Source organism: Oncorhynchus gorbuscha, unplaced genomic scaffold, assembly GCF_021184085.1.
Source record: "Oncorhynchus gorbuscha isolate QuinsamMale2020 ecotype Even-year unplaced genomic scaffold, OgorEven_v1.0 Un_scaffold_830, whole genome shotgun sequence".
NCBI lineage: Eukaryota > Metazoa > Chordata > Actinopteri > Salmoniformes > Salmonidae > Oncorhynchus > Oncorhynchus gorbuscha.
The window spans coordinates 3,092-25,437 of record NW_025745829.1 but is presented as its reverse complement, the minus strand read 5'-3'; the positions used below and the strand labels follow the sequence as shown (position 1 = coordinate 25,437).

Sequence of the window (22,346 nt, the reverse complement as noted above, 5' to 3'; positions counted from 1 at the left end):
TTATCCCAGACTGAAGAATTATCCTTCAGTCAGTCCAGCAAAAAAACATAAACACATGGAAGAATGTTTGAGTCTCACAGAACAAAACCAGTGTTATTGTCCTTTAATATAACATATATTAGTACAGAACAAAACCAGTGTTATTGTCCTTTAATACAACATATATTAGAACAGAACAAAACCAGTGTTATTGTCCTTTAATACAACATATATTAGTACAGAACAAAACCAGTGTTATTGTCCTTTAATACAACATATATTAGAACAGAACAAAACCAGTGTTATTGTCCTTTAATACAACATATATTAGTACAGAACAAAACCAGTGTTATTGTCCTTTAATACAACATATATTAGAACAGAACAAAACCAGTGTTATTGTCCTTTAATACAACATATATTACTACAGAACAAAACCAGTGTTATTGTCCTTTAATACAACATATATTAGTACAGAACAAAACCAGTGTTATTGTCCTTTAATACAACATATATTAGAACAGAACAAAACCAGTGTTATTGTCCTTTAATACAACATATATTAGAACAGAACAAAACCAGGTTATTGTCCTTTAATACAACAATATTAGTACAGAACAAAACCAGTGTTATTGTCCTTTAATACAACATATATTAGTACAGAACAAAACCAGTGTTATTGTCCTTTAATACAACATATATTAGAACAGAACAAAACCAGTGTTATTGTCCTTTAATACAACATATATTAGAACAGAACAAAACCAGTGTTATTGTCCTTTAATACAACATATATTAGTACAGAACAAAACCAGTGTTATTGTCCTTTAATACAACATATATTAGAACAGAACAAAACCAGTGTTATTGTCCTTTAATACAACATATATTAGAACAGAACAAAACCAGTGTTATTGTCCTTTAATACAACATATATTAGTACAGAACAAAACCAGTGTTATTGTCCTTTAATACAACATTATTAGAACAGAACAAAACCAGTGTTATTGTCCTTTTACAACATATACAGAACAAAACCAGTGTTATTGTCCTTTAATACAACATATATAGAACAGAACAAAACCAGTGTTATTGTCCTTTAATACAACATATATTAGAACAGAACAAAACCAGAGGTTATTGTCCTTTAATACAACGCAACAGGAAAAACTGACTCTGAGCGTTTCTTATTGAACAGGTTAGTACCTCAACAGTTTCACTCTGGGGTTTTTTCTTCTGTTTTGCACCAATATGACCCAGACCAACATGGAGGACATTAGACAACAGTAGTCGTTCTCTGAGCCAGACCAACATGGAGGACATTAGACAACAGTAGTCGTTCTCTGAGCCAGACCAACATGGAGGACATTAGACAACAGTAGTCGTTCTCTGAGCCAGACCAACATGGAGGACATTAGACAACAGTAGTCGTTCTCTGACCCAGACCAACATGGAGGACATTAGACAACAGTAGTCGTTCTCTGACCCAGACCAACATGGAGGACATTAGACAACAGTAGTCGTTCTCTGAGCCAGACCAACATGGAGGAGGACATTAGACAACAGTAGTCGTTCTCTGACCCAGACCAACATGGAGGACATTAGACAACAATAGTCGTTCTCTGACCCAGACCAACATGGAGGACATTAGACAACAGTAGTCGTTCTCTGACCCAGACCAACATGGAGGACATTAGACAACAGTAGTCGTTCTCTGACCCAGACCAACATGGAGGACATTAGACAACAGTAGTCGTTCTCTGACCCAGACCAACATGGAGGACATTAGACAACAGTAGTCGTTCTCTGAGCCAGACCAACATGGAGGAGGACATTAGACAACAGTAGTCGTTCTCTGACCCAGACCAACATGGAGGACATTAGACAACAGTAGTCGTTCTCTGAGCCAGACCAACATGGAGGAGGACATTAGACAACAGTAGTCGTTCTCTGACCCAGACCAACATGGAGGACATTAGACAACAGTAGTCCTTCTCTGAGCCAGACCAACATGGAGGACATTAGACAACAGTAGTCGTTCTCTGAGCCAGACCAACATGGAGGACATTAGACAACAGTAGTCGTTCTCTGAGCCAGACCAACATGGAGGAGGACATTAGACAACAGTAGTCGTTCTCTGACCCAGACCAACATGGAGGACATTAGACAACAGTAGTCGTTCTCTGAGCCAGACCAACATGGAGGACATTAGACAACAGTAGTCGTTCTCTGAGCCAGACCAACATGGAGGACATTAGACAACAGTAGTCGTTCTCTGAGCCAGACCAACATGGAGGACATTAGACAACAGTAGTCGTTCTCTGACCCAGACCAACATGGAGGACATTAGACAACAGTAGTCGTTCTCTGAGCCAGACCAACATGGAGGAGGACATTAGACAACAGTAGTCGTTCTCTGAGCCAGACCAACATGGAGGACATTAGACAACAGTAGTCGTTCTCTGAGCCAGACCAACATGGAGGACATTAGACAACAGTAGTCGTTCTCTGAGCCAGACCAACATGGAGGACATTAGACAACAGTAGTCGTTCTCTGACCCAGACCAACATGGAGGACATTAGACAACAGTAGTCCTTCTCTGAGCCAGACCAACATGGAGGACATTAGACAACAGTAGTCGTTCTCTGACCCAGACCAACATGGAGGACATTAGACAACAGTAGTCGTTCTCTGAGCCAGACCAACATGGAGGACATTAGACAACAGTAGTCGTTCTCTGAGCCAGACCAACATGGAGGAGGACATTAGACAACAGTAGTCGTTCTCTGAGCCAGACCAACATGGAGGACATTAGACAACAGTAGTCGTTCTCTGAGCCAGACCAACATGGAGGACATTAGACAACAGTAGTCGTTCTCTGAGCCAGACCAACATGGAGGACATTAGACAACAGTAGTCGTTCTCTGAGCCAGACCAACATGGAGGAGGACATTAGACAACAGTAGTCGTTCTCTGAGCCAGACCAACATGGAGGACATTAGACAACAGTAGTCGCTTCTCTGAGCCAGACCAACATGGAGGACATTAGACAACAGTAGTCGTTCTCTGAGCCAGACCAACATGGAGGAGGACATTAGACAACAGTAGTCGTTCTCTGAGCCAGACCAACATGGAGGACATTAGACAACAGTAGTCGTTCTCTGAGCCAGACCAACATGGAGGAGGACATTAGACAACAGTAGTCGTTCTCTGAGCCAGACCAACATGGAGGACATTAGACAACAGTAGTCGTTCTCTGAGCCAGACCAACATGGAGGAGGACATTAGACAACAGTAGTCGTTCTCTGAGCCAGACCAACATGGAGGACATTAGACAACAGTAGTCGTTCTCTGACCCAGACCAACATGGAGGAGGCCTTAGACAACAGAGTTCTCTGAGCCAGACCAACATGGAGGACATTAGACAACAGTAGTCGTTCTCTGACCCAGACCAACATGGAGGACATTAGACAACAGTAGTCATTCTCTGAGCCAGACCAACATGGAGGAGGACATTAGACAACAGTAGTGGTTCTCTGAGCCAGACCAACATGGAGGAGGACATTAGACAACAGTAGTCGTTCTCTGACCCAGACCAACATGGAGGACATTAGACAACAGTAGTCGTTCTCTGAGCCAGACCAACATGGAGGACATTAGACAACAGTAGTCGTTCTCTGACCCAGACCAACATGGAGGACATTAGACAACAGTAGTCGTTCTCTGACCCAGACCAACATGAAGGAGGACATTAGACAACAGTAGTCGTTCTCTGAGCCAGACCAACATGGAGGACATTAGACAACAGTAGTCGTTCTCTGACCCAGACCAACATGGAGGAGGACATTAGACAACAGTAGTCGTTCTCTGAGCCAGACCAACATGGAGGACATTAGACAACAGTAGTCGTTCTCTGAGCCAGACCAACATGGAGGAGGACATTAGACAACAGTAGTCGTTCTCTGAGCCAGACCAACATGGAGGACATTAGACAACAGTAGTCGTTCTCTGAGCCAGACCAACATGGAGGAGGACATTAGACAACAGTAGTCGTTCTCTGAGCCAGACCAACATGGAGGACATTAGACAACAGTAGTCGCTTCTCTGACCCAGACCAACATGAAGGAGGACATTAGACAACAGTAGTCCTTCTCTGAGCCAGACCAACATGGAGGACATTAGACAACAGTAGTCGCTTCTCTGAGCCAGACCAACATGGAGGACATTAGACAACAGTAGTCGTTCTCTGAGCCAGACCAACATGGAGGAGGACATTAGACAACAGTAGTCGTTCTCTGACCCAGACCAACATGGAGGACATTAGACAACAGTAGTCGTTCTCTGAGCCAGACCAACATGGAGGACATTAGACAACAGTAGTCGCTTCTCTGAGCCAGACCAACATGGAGGACATTAGACAACAGTAGTCGTTCTCTGACCCAGACCAACATGGAGGAGGACATTAGACAACAGTAGTCGTTCTCTGACCCAGACCAACATGGAGGACATTAGACAACAGTAGTCGTTCTCTGAGCCAGACCAACATGGAGGACATTAGACAACAGTAGTCGTTCTCTGACCCAGACCAACATGGAGGACATTAGACAACAGTAGTCGTTCTCTGAGCCAGACCAACATGGAGGACATTAGACAACAATAGTCGTTCTCTGACCCAGACCAACATGGAGGAGGACATTAGACAACAGTAGTCGTTCTCTGAGCCAGACCAACATGGAGGACATTAGACAACAGTAGTCGTTCTCTGACCCAGACCAACATGGAGGACATTAGACAACAGTAGTCATTCTCTGAGCCAGACCAACATGGAGGAGGACATTAGACAACAGTAGTGAGCCAGACCAACATGGAGGAGGACATTAGACAACAGTAGTCGTTCTCTGACCCAGACCAACATGGAGGACATTAGACAACAGTAGTCGTTCTCTGAGCCAGACCAACATGGAGGACATTAGACAACAGTAGTCGTTCTCTGACCCAGACCAACATGGAGGACATTAGACAACAGTAGTCGTTCTCTGAGCCAGACCAACATGGAGGAGGACATTAGACAACAGTAGTCGTTCTCTGAGCCAGACCAACATGGAGGACATTAGACAACAGTAGTCGTTCTCTGACCCAGACCAACATGAAGGAGGACATTAGACAACAGTAGTCGTTCTCTGAGCCAGACCAACATGGAGGACATTAGACAACAGTAGTCGTTCTCTGAGCCAGACCAACATGGAGGAGGACATTAGACAACAGTAGTCGTTCTCTGACCCAGACCAACATGGAGGACATTAGACAACAGTAGTCCTTCTCTGAGCCAGACCAACATGGAGGACATTAGACAACAGTAGTCGTTCTCTGAGCCAGACCAACATGGAGGACATTAGACAACAGTAGTCGTTCTCTGAGCCAGACCAACATGAAGGAGGACATTAGACAACAGTAGTCGTTCTCTGAGCCAGACCAACATGGAGGACATTAGACAACAGTAGTCGTTCTCTGAGCCAGACCAACATGGAGGACATTAGACAACAGTAGTCGTTCTCTGAGCCAGACCAACATGGAGGAGGACATTAGACAACAGTAGTCGTTCTCTGACCCAGACCAACATGGAGGACATTAGACAACAGTAGTCGTTCTCTGAGCCAGACCAACATGGAGGACATTAGACAACAGTAGTCGTTCTCTGAGCCAGACCAACATGGAGGACATTAGACAACACTCTCTGACCCAGACCAACATGGAGGACATTAGACAACAGTAGTCGTTCTCTGAGCCAGACCAACATGGAGGACATAAGACAACAGTAGTCGTTCTCTGACCCAGACCAACATGGAGGAGGACATTAGACAACAGTAGTCGTTCTCTGACCCAGACCAACATGGAGGACATTAGACAACAGTAGTCGTTCTCTGAGCCAGACCAACATGGAGGACATTAGACAACAGTAGTCGTTCTCTGACCCAGACCAACATGGAGGACATTAGACAACAGTAGTCGTTCTCTGAGCCAGACCAACATGGAGGACATTAGACAACAATAGTCGTTCTCTGACCCAGACCAACATGGAGGAGGACATTAGACAACAGTAGTCGTTCTCTGAGCCAGACCAACATGGAGGACATTAGACAACAGTAGTCGTTCTCTGACCCAGACCAACATGGAGGACATTAGACAACAGTAGTCATTCTCTGAGCCAGACCAACATGGAGGAGGACATTAGACAACAGTAGTCGTTCTCTGAGCCAGACCAACATGGAGGAGGACATTAGACAACAGTAGTCGTTCTCTGACCCAGACCAACATGGAGGACATTAGACAACAGTAGTCGTTCTCTGAGCCAGACCAACATGGAGGACATTAGACAACAGTAGTCGTTCTCTGACCCAGACCAACATGGAGGACATTAGACAACAGTAGTCGTTCTCTGACCCAGACCAACATGAAGGAGGACATTAGACAACAGTAGTCGTTCTCTGAGCCAGACCAACATGGAGGAGGACATTAGACAACAGTAGTCGTTCTCTGAGCCAGACCAACATGGAGGACATTAGACAACAGTAGTCGTTCTCTGACCCAGACCAACATGAAGGAGGACATTAGACAACAGTAGTCGTTCTCTGAGCCAGACCAACATGGAGGACATTAGACAACAGTAGTCGTTCTCTGAGCCAGACCAACATGGAGGACATTAGACAACAGTAGTCGTTCTCTGAGCCAGACCAACATGGAGGAGGACATTAGACAACAGTAGTCGTTCTCTGACCCAGACCAACATGGAGGACATTAGACAACAGTAGTCGTTCTCTGAGCCAGACCAACATGGAGGACATTAGACAACAGTAGTCGTTCTCTGAGCCAGACCAACATGGAGGACATTAGACAACACTCTCTGACCCAGACCAACATGGAGGACATTAGACAACAGTAGTCGTTCTCTGAGCCAGACCAACATGGAGGACATTAGACAACAGTAGTCGTTCTCTGAGCCAGACCAACATGAAGGAGGACATTAGACAACAGTAGTCGTTCTCTGAGCCAGACCAACATGGAGGAGGACATTAGACAACAGTAGTCGTTCTCTGAGCCAGACCAACATGGAGGACATTAGACAACAGTAGTTGTTCTCTGACCCAGACCAACATGGAGGAGGACATTAGACAACAGTAGTCGTTCTCTGACCCAGACCAACATGGAGGAGGACATTAGACAACAGTAGTCGTTCTCTGAGCCAGACCAACATGGAGGACATTAGACAACAGTAGTCGTTCTCTGACCCAGACCAACATGGAGGACATTAGACAACAGTAGTCGTTCTCTGAGCCAGACCAACATGGAGGACATTAGACAACAGTAGTCGTTCTCTGAGCCAGACCAACATGGAGGACATTAGACAACAGTAGTCGTTCTCTGAGCCAGACCAACATGGAGGAGGACATTAGACAACAGTAGTCGTTCTCTGACCCAGACCAACATGGAGGAGGACATTAGACAACAGTAGTCGTTCTCTGAGCCAGACCAACATGGAGGACATTAGACAACACTCTCTGACCCAGACCAACATGGAGGACATTAGACAACAGTAGTCGTTCTCTGACCCAGACCAACATGGAGGACATTAGACAACAGTAGTCGTTCTCTGAGCCAGACCAACATGGAGGACATTAGACAACAGTAGTCGTTCTCTGAGCCAGACCAACATGGAGGACATTAGACAACAGTAGTCGTTCTCTGAGCCAGACCAACATGGAGGAGGACATTAGACAACAGTAGTCGTTCTCTGACCCAGACCAACATGGAGGAGGACATTAGACAACAGTAGTCGTTCTCTGAGCCAGACCAACATGGAGGAGGACATTAGACAACAGTAGTCGTTCTCTGAGCCAGACCAACATGGAGGAGAACATTAGACAACAGTAGTCGTTCTCTGACCCAGACCAACATGGAGGACATTAGACAACAGTAGTCGTTCTCTGAGCCAGACCAACACGAAGGAGGACATTAGACAACAGTAGTCGTTCTCTGAGCCAGACCAACATGGAGGACATTAGACAACAGTAGTCGTTCTCTGAGCCAGACCAACATGGAGGACATTAGACAACAGTAGTCGTTCTCTGAGCCAGACCAACATGGAGGACATTAGACAACAGTAGTCGTTCTCTGACCCAGACCAACATGGAGGACATTAGACAACAGTAGTCGTTCTCTGAGCCAGACCAACATGGAGGACATTAGACAACAGTAGTCGTTCTCTGAGCCAGACCAACATGGAGGACATTAGACAACAGTAGTCGTTCTCTGACCCAGACCAACATGGAGGACATTAGACAACAGTAGTCGTTCTCTGACCCAGACCTACATGAAGGAGGACATTAGACAACAGTAGTCGTTCTCTGACCCAGACCAACATGGAGGACATTAGACAACAGTAGTCGTTCTCTGACCCAGACCAACATGGAGGAGGACATTAGACAACAGTAGTCATTTTCTGAGCCAGACCAACATGGAGGAGGACATTAGACAACAGTAGTCGTTCTCTGACCCAGACCAACATGAAGGAGGACATTAGACAACAGTAGTCGTTCTCTGAGCCAGACCAACATGGAGGACATTAGACAACAGTAGTCGTTCTCTGAGCCAGACCAACATGGAGGACATTAGACAACAGTAGTCGTTCTCTGAGCCAGACCAACATGGAGGACATTAGACAACAGTAGTCGTTCTCTGAGCCAGACCAACATGGAGGACATTAGACAACAGTAGTCGTTCTCTGAGCCAGACCAACATGAAGGACATTAGACAACAGTAGTCGTTCTCTGACCCAGACCAACATGGAGGAGGACATTAGACAACAGTAGTCGTTCTCTGAGCCAGACCAACATGGAGGACATTAGACAACAGTAGTCGTTCTCTGACCCAGACCAACATGGAGGACATTAGACAACAGTAGTCGTTCTCTGACCCAGACCAACATGGAGGACATTAGACAACAGTAGTCGTTCTCTGAGCCAGACCAACATGGAGGACATTAGACAACAGTAGTCGTTCTCTGACCCAGACCAACATGGAGGACATTAGACAACAGTAGTCGTTCTCTGACCCAGACCAACATGGAGGACATTAGACAACAGTAGTCGTTCTCTGAGCCAGACCAACATGGAGGACATTAGACAACAGTAGTCGTTCTCTGACCCAGACCAACATGGAGGACATTAGACAACAGTAGTCGTTCTCTGACCCAGACCAACATGAAGGAGGACATTAGACAACAGTAGTCGTTCTCTGAGCCAGACCAACATGGAGGACATTAGACAACAGTAGTCGTTCTCTGAGCCAGACCAACATGGAGGACATTAGACAACAGTAGTCGTTCTCTGACCCAGACCAACATGGAGGAGGACATTAGACAACAGTAGTCGTTCTCTGAGCCAGACCAACATGGAGGACATTAGACAACATTAGACAACACACAAGTTCTGCCCCTAACCCGGGGTTCCCCAAACAGGCTTATACAAGTTCTACCCCTAACCCGGGGTTCCCCAAACAGGCTTAGACAAGTTCTGCCCCTAACCCGGGGTTCCCCAAACAGGCTTAGACAAGTTCTGTCCCTAACCCGGGGTTCCCCAAACAGGCCTATACAAGTTCTGCCCCTAACCCAGGGTTCCCCAAACAGGCTTATACAAGTTCTGCCCCTAACCCGGGGTTCCCCAAACAGGCCTATACAAGTTCTGCCCCTAACCCGGGATTCCCCAAACAGGCTTAGACAAGTTCTACATGACTCACGGGACTTGGCATCTACAGAAGAGACCGTCTGAAAACCACACTGTTCTCTGTCTGCGGGCACATGTTCAGTAACTAGCACATGTTCAGTAACTAGTACATGTTCAGTAACTAGTACATGTTCAGTAACTAGTACATGTTCAGTAACTAGTACATGGTCAGTAACTAGTACATGTTCAGTAACTAGTACATGTTCAGTAACTAGTACATGTTCAGTAACTAGCACATGTTCAGTATCTAGTACATGTTCAGTATCTAGTACATGTTCAGTAACTAGTACATGTTCAGTAACTAGTACATGTTCAGTAACTAGTACATGTTCAGTAACTAGTACATGTTCAGTAACTAGTACATGTTCAGTAACTAGTACATGTTCAGTATCTAGTACATGTTCAGTAACTAGTACATGTTCAGTATCTAGTACATGTTCAGTAACTAGTACATGTTCAGTAACTAGTACATGTTCAGTAACTAGTACATGTTCAGTAACTAGTACATGTTCAGTAACTAGTACATGTTCAGTAACATGTTCAGTAACTAGTACATGTTCAGTAACTAGTACATGTTCAGTAACTAGTACATGTTCAGTAACTAGCACATGTTCAGTATCTAGTACATGTTCAGTAACTAGTACATGTTCAGTAACTAGTACATGTTCAGTAACTAGCACATGTTCAGTAACTAGTACATGTTCAGTAACTAGTACATGTTCAGTAACTAGTACATGGTCAGTAACTAGTACATGGTCAGTAACTAGTACATGTTCAGTAACTAGTACATGTTCAGTAACTAGCACATGTTCAGTATCTAGTACATGTTCAGTAACTAGTACATGTTCAGTAACTAGTACATGTTCAGTATCTAGCGTGTATTTACGTGTCTTGTAATAAGTGGCATATTGCAAAAATACAAATCACCTTATTATTTGGCAATCAGATTTAAAAAGATCATTTCCTAAACTAAATTAAACCAGAGCTTTATATATGAACACAACGGATTTAAGTGGTTGGGGCTGTCTCAAATTCATAGACAGAGCTATGGATGCAAGGACTGACCATCCATGATATCAAAATGATAGTTCTAACACTGTTTAGGGAGAGGGGGTATTATAGGAACTGTATCTATGGTTCTGGGTCTAATCAGAGCTATATCTATGGTTCTGGGTCTAATCAGAGCTGCTATATCTATGGTTCTGGGCCTAATCAGAGCTGCTATATCTATGGTTCTGGGTCTAATCAGAACTAGATCTATGGTTCTGGGTCTAATCAGAGCTGTATCTATGGTTCTGAGTCTAATCAGAACTAGATCTATGGTTCTGGGTCTAATTAGAGCTATATCTATGGTTCTGGGTCTAATCAGAGCTATATCTATGGTTCTGGGTCTAATCAGAACTAGATCTATGGTTCTGGGTCTAATCAGAGCTATATCTATGGTTCTGGGTCTAATCGGAGCTATATCTATGGTTCTGGGTCTAATCAGAGCTATATCTATGGTTCTGGGTCTAATCAGAGCTGCTAGATCTATGGTTCTGGGTCTAATCAGAGCTGCTAGATCTATGGTTCTGGGTCTAATCAGAGCTGCTAGATCTATGGTTCTGGGTCTAATCAGAGCTGCTATATCTATGGTTCTGGGTCTAATCAGAACTGCTAGATCTATGATTATGGGTCTAATCAGAGCTATATCTATGGTTCTGGGTCTAATCAGAGCTATATCTATGGTTCTGTGTCTAATCAGAGCTATATCTATGGTTCTGGGTCTAATCAGAGCTGCTATATCTATGGTTCTGGGTCTAATCAGAGCTAGATATATGGTTCTGGGTCTAATCAGAGCTGTATTTATGGTTCTGGGTCTAATCAGAGCTGCTATATCTATGGTTCTGGGTCTAATCAGAGCTATATCTATGGTTCTGGGTCTAATCAGAGCTGTATCTATGGTTCTGGGTCTAATCAGAGCTGCTAGATCTATGGTTCTGGGTCTAATCAGAGCTATATCTATGGTTCTGGGTCTAATCAGAGCTGCTATATCTATGGTTCTGGGTCTAATCAGAGCTGCTATATCTATGGTTCTGGGTCTAATCAGAGCTATATCTATGGTTCTGGGTCTAATCAGAGCTATATCTATGGTTCTGGGTCTAATCAGAGCTGCTATATCTATGGTTCTGGGTCTAATCAGAACTGCTAGATCTATGATTATGGGTCTAATCAGAGCTATATCTATGGTTCTGGGTCTAATCAGAGCTATATCTATGGTTCTGTGTCTAATCAGAGCTATATCTATGGTTCTGGGTCTAATCAGAGCTGCTATATCTATGGTTCTGGGTCTAATCAGAGCTAGATATATGGTTCTGGGTCTAATCAGAGCTGTATTTATGGTTCTGGGTCTAATCAGAGCTGCTATATCTATGGTTCTGGGTCTAATCAGAGCTATATCTATGGTTCTGGGTCTAATCAGAGCTGTATCTATGGTTCTGGGTCTAATCAGAGCTGCTAGATCTATGGTTCTGGGTCTAATCAGAGCTATATCTATGGTTCTGGGTCTAATCAGAGCTGCTATATCTATGGTTCTGGGTCTAATCAGAGCTGCTATATCTATGGTTCTGGGTCTAATCAGAGCTATATCTATGGTTCTGGGTCTAATCAGAACTGCTATATCTATGGTTCTGGGTCTAATCAGAGCTATATCTATGGTTCTGGGTCTAATCAGAGCTATATCTATGGTTCTGGGTCTAATCAGAGCTATATCTATGGTTCTGGGTCTAATCAGAGATGCTATATCTATGGTTCTGGGTCTAATCAGAGCTATATCTATGGTTCTGGGTCTAATCAGAGCTGCTATATCTATGGTTCTGGGTCTAATCAGAGCTATATCTATGGTTCTGGGTCTAATCAGAGCTGCTATATCTATGGTTCTGGGTCTAATCAGAGCTATATCTATGGTTCTGAGTCTAATCAGAGCTGCTATATCTATGGTTCTGGGTCTAATCAGAACTAGATCTATGGTTCTGGGTCTAATCAGAGCTGCTATATCTCTGGTTCTGAGTCTAATCAGAGCTGCTATATCTATGGTTCTGGGTCTAATCAGAGCTGCTATATCTATGGTTCTGGGTCTAATCAGAGCTGCTATATCTATGGTTCTGGGTCTAATCAGAGCTGCTATATCTATGGTTCTGGGTCTAATCAGAGCTATGTGTATGGTTCTGGGTCTAATCAGAGCTATGTGTATGGTTCTGGGTCTAATCAGAGCTGCTAGATCTATGGTTCTGGGTCTAATCAGAGCTATATCTATGGTTCTGGGTCTAATCAGAGCTGCTAGATCTATGGTTCTGGGTCTAATTAGAGATATATCTATGGTTCTGGGTCTAATCAGAGCTATATCTATGGTTCTGGGTCTAATCAGAGCTATATCTATGGTTCTGGGTCTAATCAGAGCTAGATCTATGGTTCTGGGTCTAATCAGAGCTGCTATATCTATGGTTCTGGGTCTAATCAGAGCTGCTATATCTATGGTTCTGGGTCTAATCAGAGCTGCTATATCTATGGTTCTGGGTCTAATCAGAGCTGCTATATCTATGGTTCTGGGTCTAATCAGAGCTATATCTATGGTTCTGGGTCTAATTAGAGCTAGATCTATGGTTCTGGGTCTAATCAGAGCTATATCTATGGTTCTGGGTCTAATCAGAGCTGTATCTATGGTTCTGGGTCTAATCAGAGCTGCTAGATCTATGGTTCTGAGTCTAATCAGAGCTATGTCTATGGTTCTGGGTCTAATCAGAGCTATGTCTATGGTTCTGGGTCTAATCAGAACTATGTGTATGGTTCTGGGTCTAATCAGAACTAGATCTATGGTTCTGGGTCTAATCAGAACTATGTGTATGGTTCTGGGTCTAATCAGAACTATGGGTATGGTTCTGGGTCTTCTTGGTCCTGCGACCCAGGTGGTAGTAGTAGAGGAGTGTGATGATGAGGAAGAGGACTTCACTGAGGAGGAGGAGGATGGCAGAGTTTGACATCAGACCCAGGTCCACCAGGGTGATGCAGGTCACTGCAACGAGAGAGAGACACCTTTTACAACTAGGGTTAAGTACAGTGGGGCAAAAAAGTATTTAGTCAGCCACCAATTGTGCAAGTTCTCCCACTTAAAAAGATGAGAGAGGCCTGTAATTTTCATCATAGGTACACTTCAACTAGGACAGACAAAATGGTGAAAAAAATCCAGAAAATCACATTGTAGGATTTTTTATGAATTTATTTGCAAATTATGGTGGATATATAGGGGACATCTGGGATGCAGCCTATACAAATGTAATGTGTTATACTGATACAGAGGGGATATATAGGGGACATATATAGGGGACATCTGGGATACAGTCTATACAAATGTAATGTGTTAAACTGATACAGAGGGGATATATAGGGGACATATATAGGGGACATCTGGGATACAGTCTATACAAATGTAATGTGTTAAACTGATACAGAGGGGATATATAGGGGACATATATAGGGGACATCTGGGATTGTTACTGATCATAGACACTACTATCACTGATCATAGACACTACTATTACTGATCATAGACACTACTATTACTGATCATAGACACTACTATTACTGATCATAGACACTACTATTACTGATCATAGACAATCTGTCATGTTTTGTCTTATATTGTCTTGTCATTTTCCTTTCCCTTCTGTTCGTTTTCCCCCTGCTGGTCTTATTAGGTTCGTTCCCTTTTTTCTCTCTCCCTCCCTCTCTCTCTTCTCTCTATCGTTCCGTCCCTGCTCCCAGCTGTTCCTATTCCCCTACTCAATCATCTAATCTTTTCACACCTGTTCCGTATCTTGCCCTCTGATTAGAGTCCCTATTTCTCCCCTTGTCTTCCGTTTCTGTCCTGTCGGATCCTTGTATATTGTTCGCCGCGCTGTGTCTTTGTCTCGCCCTGTCGTGTCTTGTTTCCCTCAGATGCTGCGTGTGAGCAGGTGTCTGAGTCTGCTACGGTCGGTGCATTCCCGAGGCAACCTATAGTTTATGGTCGAGTCTCCAGTCTGTCCTCGTCACTACGAGTGGAATTAGTTTTTTATGTTTTGTTTTCTGCTCTGATTTGTCTAGGAGTATTGCCTATTTCCTTTACTGGAATAAAGACTCTGTTTTCGCCAAGTCGCTTTTGGGTCCTCATTCACCTGCATAACAGAAGGATCCGACCAAGAATGGACCCAGCGACTACAGATGCTCGTAACACTGCCGTCGAGATCCAAGGAGCCATGCTCGGCAGACACGAGCAGGAATTGTCTGCTGCTCGTCATGCCGTGGAGAACCTGGCCGCTCAGGTTTCCGACCTCTCTGGACAGTTCCAGAGTCTTCGTCTCGTGCCACCTGCTACTTCCTGCTCTGCCGAGCCTCCGGAACCTAGGGTTAATAACCCACCTTGTTACTCCGGGCAGCCCACGGAGTGCCGCTCCTTTCTCACCCAGTGTGATATTGTGTTCTCTCTCCAACCCAACACATACTCTAGAGAGAGAGCTCGGGTTGCTTACGTCATATCACTCCTTACTGGCCGGGCTCGAGAGTGGGGCACAGCTATCTGGGAGGCAAGGGCTGATTGTTCTAACAATTACCTGAACTTTAAAGAGGAGATGATTCGGGTTTTTGATCGTTCAGTTTTTGGTAGGGAGGCTTCTAGGGCCCTGGCTTCCCTATGTCAAGGTGATCGATCCATAACGGATTACTCTATAGAGTTTCGCACTCTTGCTGCCTCTAGTGACTGGAACGAGCCGGCGCTGCTCGCTCGTTTTCTGGAGGGACTCCACACAGAGGTTAAAGATGAGATTCTCTCCCGGGAGGTTCCTTCCAGTGTGGACTCTTTGATTGCTCTCGCCATCCGCATAGAACGACGGGTAGATCTTCGTCACCAAGCTCGTGGAAGAGAGCTCGCGTTAACGGTGTTTCCCCGCTCCGCATAGCAACCATCTCCCTCCTCTGGCTCAGAGACTGAGCCCATGCAGCTGGGAGGTATTCGCATCTCGACTAAGGAGAGGGAACGGAGGATCACCAACCGCCTGTGCCTCTATTGCGGACTTGCTGGACATTTTGTCAATTCATGTCCAGTAAAAGCCAGAGCTCATCAGTAAGCGGAGGGCTACTGGTGAGCGCTACTACTCAGGTCTCTCCATCAAGATCCTGTACTACTATGTCGGTCCATCTACGCTGGACCGGTTCGGGTGCTACATGCAGTGCCTTGATAGACTCTGGGGCTGAGGGTTGTTTTATGGACGAAGCATGGGCTCGGAAACATGACATTCCTTTCAGACAGTTAGGGAAGCCTACGCCCATGTTCGCCTTAGATGGTAGTCATCTCCCCAGTATCAGATATGAGACACTACCTTTAACCCTCACAGTATCTGGTAACCACAGTGAGACTATTTCCTTTTTGATTTTTCGTTCACCTTTTACACCTGTTGTTTTGGGTCATCCCTGGCTAGTATGTCATAATCCTTCTATTAATTGGTCTAGTAATTCTATCCTATCCTGGAACGTTTCTTGTCATGTGAAGTGTTTAATGTCTGCTATCCCTCCCGTTTCTTCTGTCCCCACTTCTCAGGAGGACCCTGGCGATTTGACAGGAGTGCCGGAGGAATATCATGATCTGCGCACGGTCTTCAGTCGGTCCAGAGCCAACTCCCTTCCTCCTCACCGGTCGTATGATTGTAGTATTGATCTCCTTCCGGGGACCACTCCTCCTCGGGGTAGACTATACTCTCTGTCGGCTCCCGAACGTAAGGCTCTCGAGGATTATTTGTCTGTGTCTCTTGACGCCGGCACCGTAGTGCCTTCTTCCTCCCCTGCCGGGGCGGGGTTTTTTTTTGTTAAGAAGAAGGACGGTATCCCCTGCGTGGATTATCGACGGCTGAATGACATAACGGTTAAGAATCGTTATCCGCTTCCCCTTATGTCATCAGCCTTCGAGATTCTGCAGGGAGCCAGGTTCTTTACTAAGTTGGACCTTCGTAACGCTTACCATCTCGTGCGCATCAGAGGGGGACGAGTGGAAAACGGCGTTTAACACTGCGTTAGGGCATTTTGAGTACCGGGTTCTGCCGTTTGGTCTCGCCAATGCGCCAGCTGTTTTTCAGGCATTAGTTAATGATGTTCTGAGAGACATGCTGAACATCTTTGTTTTTGTCTACCTTGACGATATCCTGATTTTCTCACCGTCACTCGAGATTCATGTTCAGCACGTTCGACGTGTTCTCCAGCGCCTTTTAGAGAATTGTCTCTACGTGAAGGCTGAGAAGTGCTCTTTTCATGTCTCCTCCGTCACTTTTCTCGGTTCTGTTATTTCCGCTGAAGGCATTCAGATGGATCCCGCTAAGGTCCAAGCTGTCAGTGATTGGCCCGTTCCAAGGTCACGTGTCGAGTTGCAGCGCTTTCTAGGTTTCGCTAATTTCTATCGGCGTTTCATTCGTAATTTCGGTCAAGTTGCTGCCCTCTCACAGCTCTTACTTCTGTCAAGACGTGTTTTAAGTGGTCCGGTTCCGCCCAGGAGCTTTTGATCTTCTCAAAGAACGTTTTACGTCCGCTCCTATCCTCGTTACTCCTGACGTCACTAAACAATTCATTGTCGAGGTTGACGCTTCAGAGGTAGGCGTGGGAGCCATTCTATCCCAGCGCTTCCAGTCTGACGATAAGGTTCATCCTTGCGCTTATTTTTCTCATCGCCTGTCGCCATCGGAACGCAACTATGATGTGGGTAACCGCGAACTGCTCGCCATCCGCTTAGCCCTAGGCGAATGGCGACAGTGGTTGGAGGGGGCGACCGTTCCTTTTGTCGTTTGGACAGACCATAAGAACCTTGAGTACATCCGTTCTGCCAAACGACTTAATGCACGTCAAGCTCATTGGGCGTTGTTTTTCGCTCGTTTCGAGTTTGTGATTTCTTACCGTCCGGGTAGTAAGAACACCAAGCCTGATGCCTTATCCCGTCTCTTTAGTTCTTCTGTGGCTTCTACTGATCCCGAGGGGATTCTTCCTTATGGGCGTGTTGTCGGGTTGACAGTCTGGGGAATTGAAAGACAGGTTAAGCAAGCACTCACGCACACTGCGTCGCGCGCGCTTGTCCTAGTAACCTTCTTTTCGTTCCTGTTTCTACTCGTCTGGCTGTTCTTCAGTGGGCTCACTCTGCCAAGTTAGCTGGTCATCCCGGCGTTCGAGGTACTCTTGCTTCTATTCGCCAGCGCTTTTGGTGGCCTACTCAGGAGCGTGACACGCGCCGTTTCGTGGCTGCTTGTTCGGACTGCGCGCAGACTAAGTCAGGTAACTCTCCTCCTGCCGGTCGTCTCAGACCGCTTCCCATTCCTTCTCGACCATGGTCTCACATCGCCTTAGACTTCATTACCGGTCTGCCTTTGTCCGCGGGGAAGACTGTGATTCTTACGGTTGTCGATAGGTTCTCTAAGGCGGCACATTTCATTCCCCTCGCTAAGCTTCCTTCCGCTAAGGAGACGGCACAAATCATCATCGAGAATGTGTTCAGAATTCATGGCCTCCCGTTAGACGCCGTTTCAGACAGAGGTCCGCAATTCACGTCACAGTTTTGGAGGGAGTTCTGTCGTTTGATTGGTGCGTCCGTCAGTCTCTCTTCCGGGTTTCATCCCCAGTCTAACGGTCAAGCAGAAAGGGCCAATCAGACGATTGGTCGCATACTACGCAGCCTTTCTTTTAGAAACCCTGCGTCTTGGGCAGAACAGCTCCCCTGGGCAGAATACGCTCACAACTCGCTTCCTTCGTCTGCTACCGGGTTATCTCCGTTTCAGAGTAGTCTGGGTTACCAGCCTCCTCTGTTCTCATCCCAGCTTGCCGAGTCCAGCGTTCCCTCCGCTCAAGCGTTTGTCCAACGTTGTGAGCGCACCTGGAGGAGGGTGAGGTCTGCACTTTGCCGTTACAGGGCACAGACTGTGAGAGCCGCCAGTAAAAGTAGGATTAAGAGTCCTAGGTATTGTTGCGGCCAGAGAGTGTGGCTTTCCACTCGTAACCTTCCCCTTACGACAGCTTCTCGTAAGTTGACTCCGCGGTTCATTGGTCCGTTCCGTGTCTCCCAGGTCGTCAATCCTGTCGCTGTGCGACTGCTTCTTCCGCGACATCTTCGTCGCGTCCATCCTGTCTTCCATGTCTCCTGTGTCAAGCCCTTTCTTCGCACCCCCGTTCGTCTTCCCCCCTGTCCTTGTCGAGAGCGCACCTATTTACAAGGTACGTAGGATCATGGACATGCGTTCTCGGGGACGGGGTCACCAATACTTAGTGGATTGGGAGGGTTACGGTCCTGAGGAGAGGAGTTGGGTTCCGTCTCGGGACGTGCTGGACCGTTCGCTGATTGATGATTTCCTCCGTTGCCGCCAGGAGTCCTCCTCGAGTGCGCCAGGAGGCGCTCGGTGAGTGGGGGGGTACTGTCATGTTTTGTCTTATATTGTCTTGTCATTTTGCTTTCCCTTCTGTTCGTTTTCCCCCTGCTGGTCTTATTAGGTTCGTTCCTTTTTTTTCTCTCTCCTCCTCTCTCTCTTCTCTCTATCGTTCCGTCCCTGCTCCCAGCTGTTCCTATTCCCCTACTCAATCATCTAATCTTTTCACACCTGTTCCGTATCTTGCCCTCTGATTAGATTCCCTATTTCTCCCCTTGTCTTCCGTTTCTGTCCTGTCGGATCCTTGTATATTGTTCGCCGTGCTGTGTCTTTGTCTCGCCCTGTCGTGTCTTGTTTCCCTCAGATGCTGCGTGTGAGCAGGTGTCTGAGTCTGCTACGGTCGGTGCATTCCCGAGGCAACCTACAGTTTATGGTCGAGTCTCCAGTCTGTCCTCGTCACTACGAGTGGAATTAGTTTTTTATGTTTTGTTTTCTGCTCTGATTTGTCTAGGAGTATTGCCTATTTCCTTTACTGGAATAAAGACTCTGTTTTCGCCAAGTCGCTTTTGGGTCCTCATTCACCTGCATAACACAATCCTGTTACTGATCATAGACACTACTATTACTGATCATAGACACTACTATTACTGATCATAGACACTACTATTGCTGATCATAGACACTACTATTACTGATCATAGACACTACTATTACTGATCATAGACAATCCTGTTACTGATCATAGACAATCCTGTTACTGATCATAGCCACTACTGTTACTGTAACCTACTGATCATAGACACTACTATTACTGATCATAGCCACTACTGTTACTGATCATAGACACTACTATTACTGATCATAGACACTACTGCTACTGTAACCTACTGATCATAGACACTACTATTACTGATCATAGACACTACTGCTACTGTAACCTACTGATCATAGACACTACTATTACTGATCATAGACACTACTGCTACTGTAACCTACTGATCATAGACATAACTATTACTGATCATAGACACTACTGTTACTGATCATAGACACTACTGCTACTGATCATAGATACTACTATTACTGATCATAGACACTACTATTACTGATCATAGCCACTACTATTACTGATCATAGACACTACTGTTACTGATCATAGACACTAATATTACTGATCATAGCCACTACTGTTACTGATCATAGCCACTACTATTACTGATCATAGACACTACTATTACTGATCATAGACACTACTATTACTGATCATAGCCACTACTATTACTGATCATAGACACTACTGTTACTGATCATAGACAATCCTGTTACCGATCATAGACACTACTAATCATAGACACTACTATCACTGATCATAGTCACTTATGTTACTGTAACCAACTGATCATAGACAATCCTGTTACTGATCATAGACTACTATTACTGATCATAGACAATCCTGTTACTGATCATAGACAATCCTGTAACCTACAGATCGTTTGTAAAGAACAACTCCCGATGTTCCAATCATAAACCAATAGGTGAAGCCCAGTGCATCCTTACTGCACAGTCGTTAGTTTGTGTTGTTAGTAAATGGATATTAGGACAGAACAACGGATCCCTCACCCAGGAACTGGACAGACAAGAGGCAGGCCTCCGTCAACAGGGTCCACTGGATAATGGCCTTCTCTGCTGTGTACAGACCTTTCCACATGATCAATGAGACACCTGGTGGGGGAAGAGAGAGAGAGAGAGAGAGAGAGAGAGAGAGAGAGAGAGAGAGAGAGAGAGAGAGAGAGAGACAGAGACAGAGAGACAGAGAGAAAGAGAGGAGAGAGAGAGAGGAGAGACAGAGATGAGAGAGAGAGGAGAAAGAGAGGAGAGAGAGACAGAGAGAGAGGAGAGAGAGAGACAGAGAGAGAGAGGGGGGAGAGAGAGAGAGGAGAGAGAGACAGAGACAGAGAGAGAGAGGGGAGAGAGAGAGAGAGAGAGAGAGAGAGAGAGAGAGAGAGAGAGAGAGAGAGAGAGAGAGAGAGAGAGAGAGAGAGAGAGAGAGAGAGAGAGAGAGAGAGAGAGAGACAGAGAGAGAGAGAGAGAGAGAGAGAGAGAGAGAGAGAGAGAGAGAGAGAGAGAGAGAGAGAGAGAGAGAGAGAGAGAGAGAGAGAGAGAGAGAGAGAGAGAGAGAGAGAGAGAGAGAGAGAGAGAGAGAGAGAGAGACAGAGAGAGAGAGAGAGAGGAGAGAGAGAGAGACAGAGAGAGAGGGGAGAGAGAGAGAGAGAGAGAGAGAGAGAGAGAGAGAGAGAGAGAGAGAGAGAGAGAGAGAGAGAGAGAGAGAGAGAGAGAGAGAGAGAGAGAGGAGAGAGACAGAGAGACAGAGAGAGAGAGAGAGAGAGAGAGAGAGAGAGAGAGAGAGAGAGAGAGAGAGAGAGAGAGAGAGAGAGAGAGAGAGAGAGAGAGAGAGAGAGGAGAGACAGAGATGAGAGAGAGAGACAGAGAGAGAGAGGGGAGACAGAGAGAGAGAGAGAGAGAGAGACAGAGAGAGAGAGAGGAGAGAGAGAGAGAGAGAGAGAGAGAGAGAGAGAGAGAGAGAGAGAGAGAGAGAGAGGAGAGAGAGAGAGAGGAGAGAGAGAGAGAGAGAGAGAGGAGAAAGAGAGAGAGAGGAGAGAGAGAGAGAGAGAGAGAGAGGAGAGAGAGGAGAGACAGAGAGAGAGGAGAGAGAGACAGAGAGACAGAGAGAGAGGAGAGAGAGAGAGAGAGAGAGAGAGAGAGAGAGAGAGAGAGAGAGAGAGAGAGAGAGAGAGAGAGAGAGAGAGAGAGAGAGAGAGAGAGAGAGAGAGAGGAGAGAGAGAGGAGAGACAGAGAGAGAGGAGAGAGAGAGGAGAGACAGAGAGAGAGGAGAGAGAGAGGAGAGAGAAAGAGTGGAGAGAGAGACAGAGAGAGAGAGATGTTTAGCATTAGGGTGAGGACTACAGTCGTCTTGTGTGTAGCCAGCCTTCTAAAACCCCGATGTCTCGATCACTCCTCTACTGGAAGTACTGTGAGAGGTCTGGGTTTCCGAGGTCAGGTCCACATCGGTTCACATCAGAACGGATCCAGACAACCAGATCTCTCAGATACTAATTCCTTCCTGGAAGTGGCTGATTTTAACACTGTACTAGAGTAGGGAGGACTTCCTGTCCATTCTGATGA

At 45.7% G+C, this 22,346-nt stretch overlaps 1 protein-coding gene across 1 annotated transcript; it reads right to left on the bottom strand.

The window, feature by feature from the left end:
* Positions 1-13,395: 13,395 nt before the first annotated feature.
* Positions 13,396-20,889, bottom strand: LOC124020475 (tumor protein p53-inducible protein 11-like). The gene is made up of 2 exons (XM_046335721.1): positions 20,784-20,889; positions 13,396-13,810 (listed from the first exon to the last, which is right to left on the bottom strand). The coding sequence occupies exons 1-2, from the start codon at positions 20,869-20,871 to the stop codon at positions 13,653-13,655; spliced, it is 246 nt and encodes an 81-aa protein (XP_046191677.1). The 5' UTR covers positions 20,872-20,889; the 3' UTR covers positions 13,396-13,652.
* Positions 20,890-22,346: the final 1,457 nt, after the last annotated feature.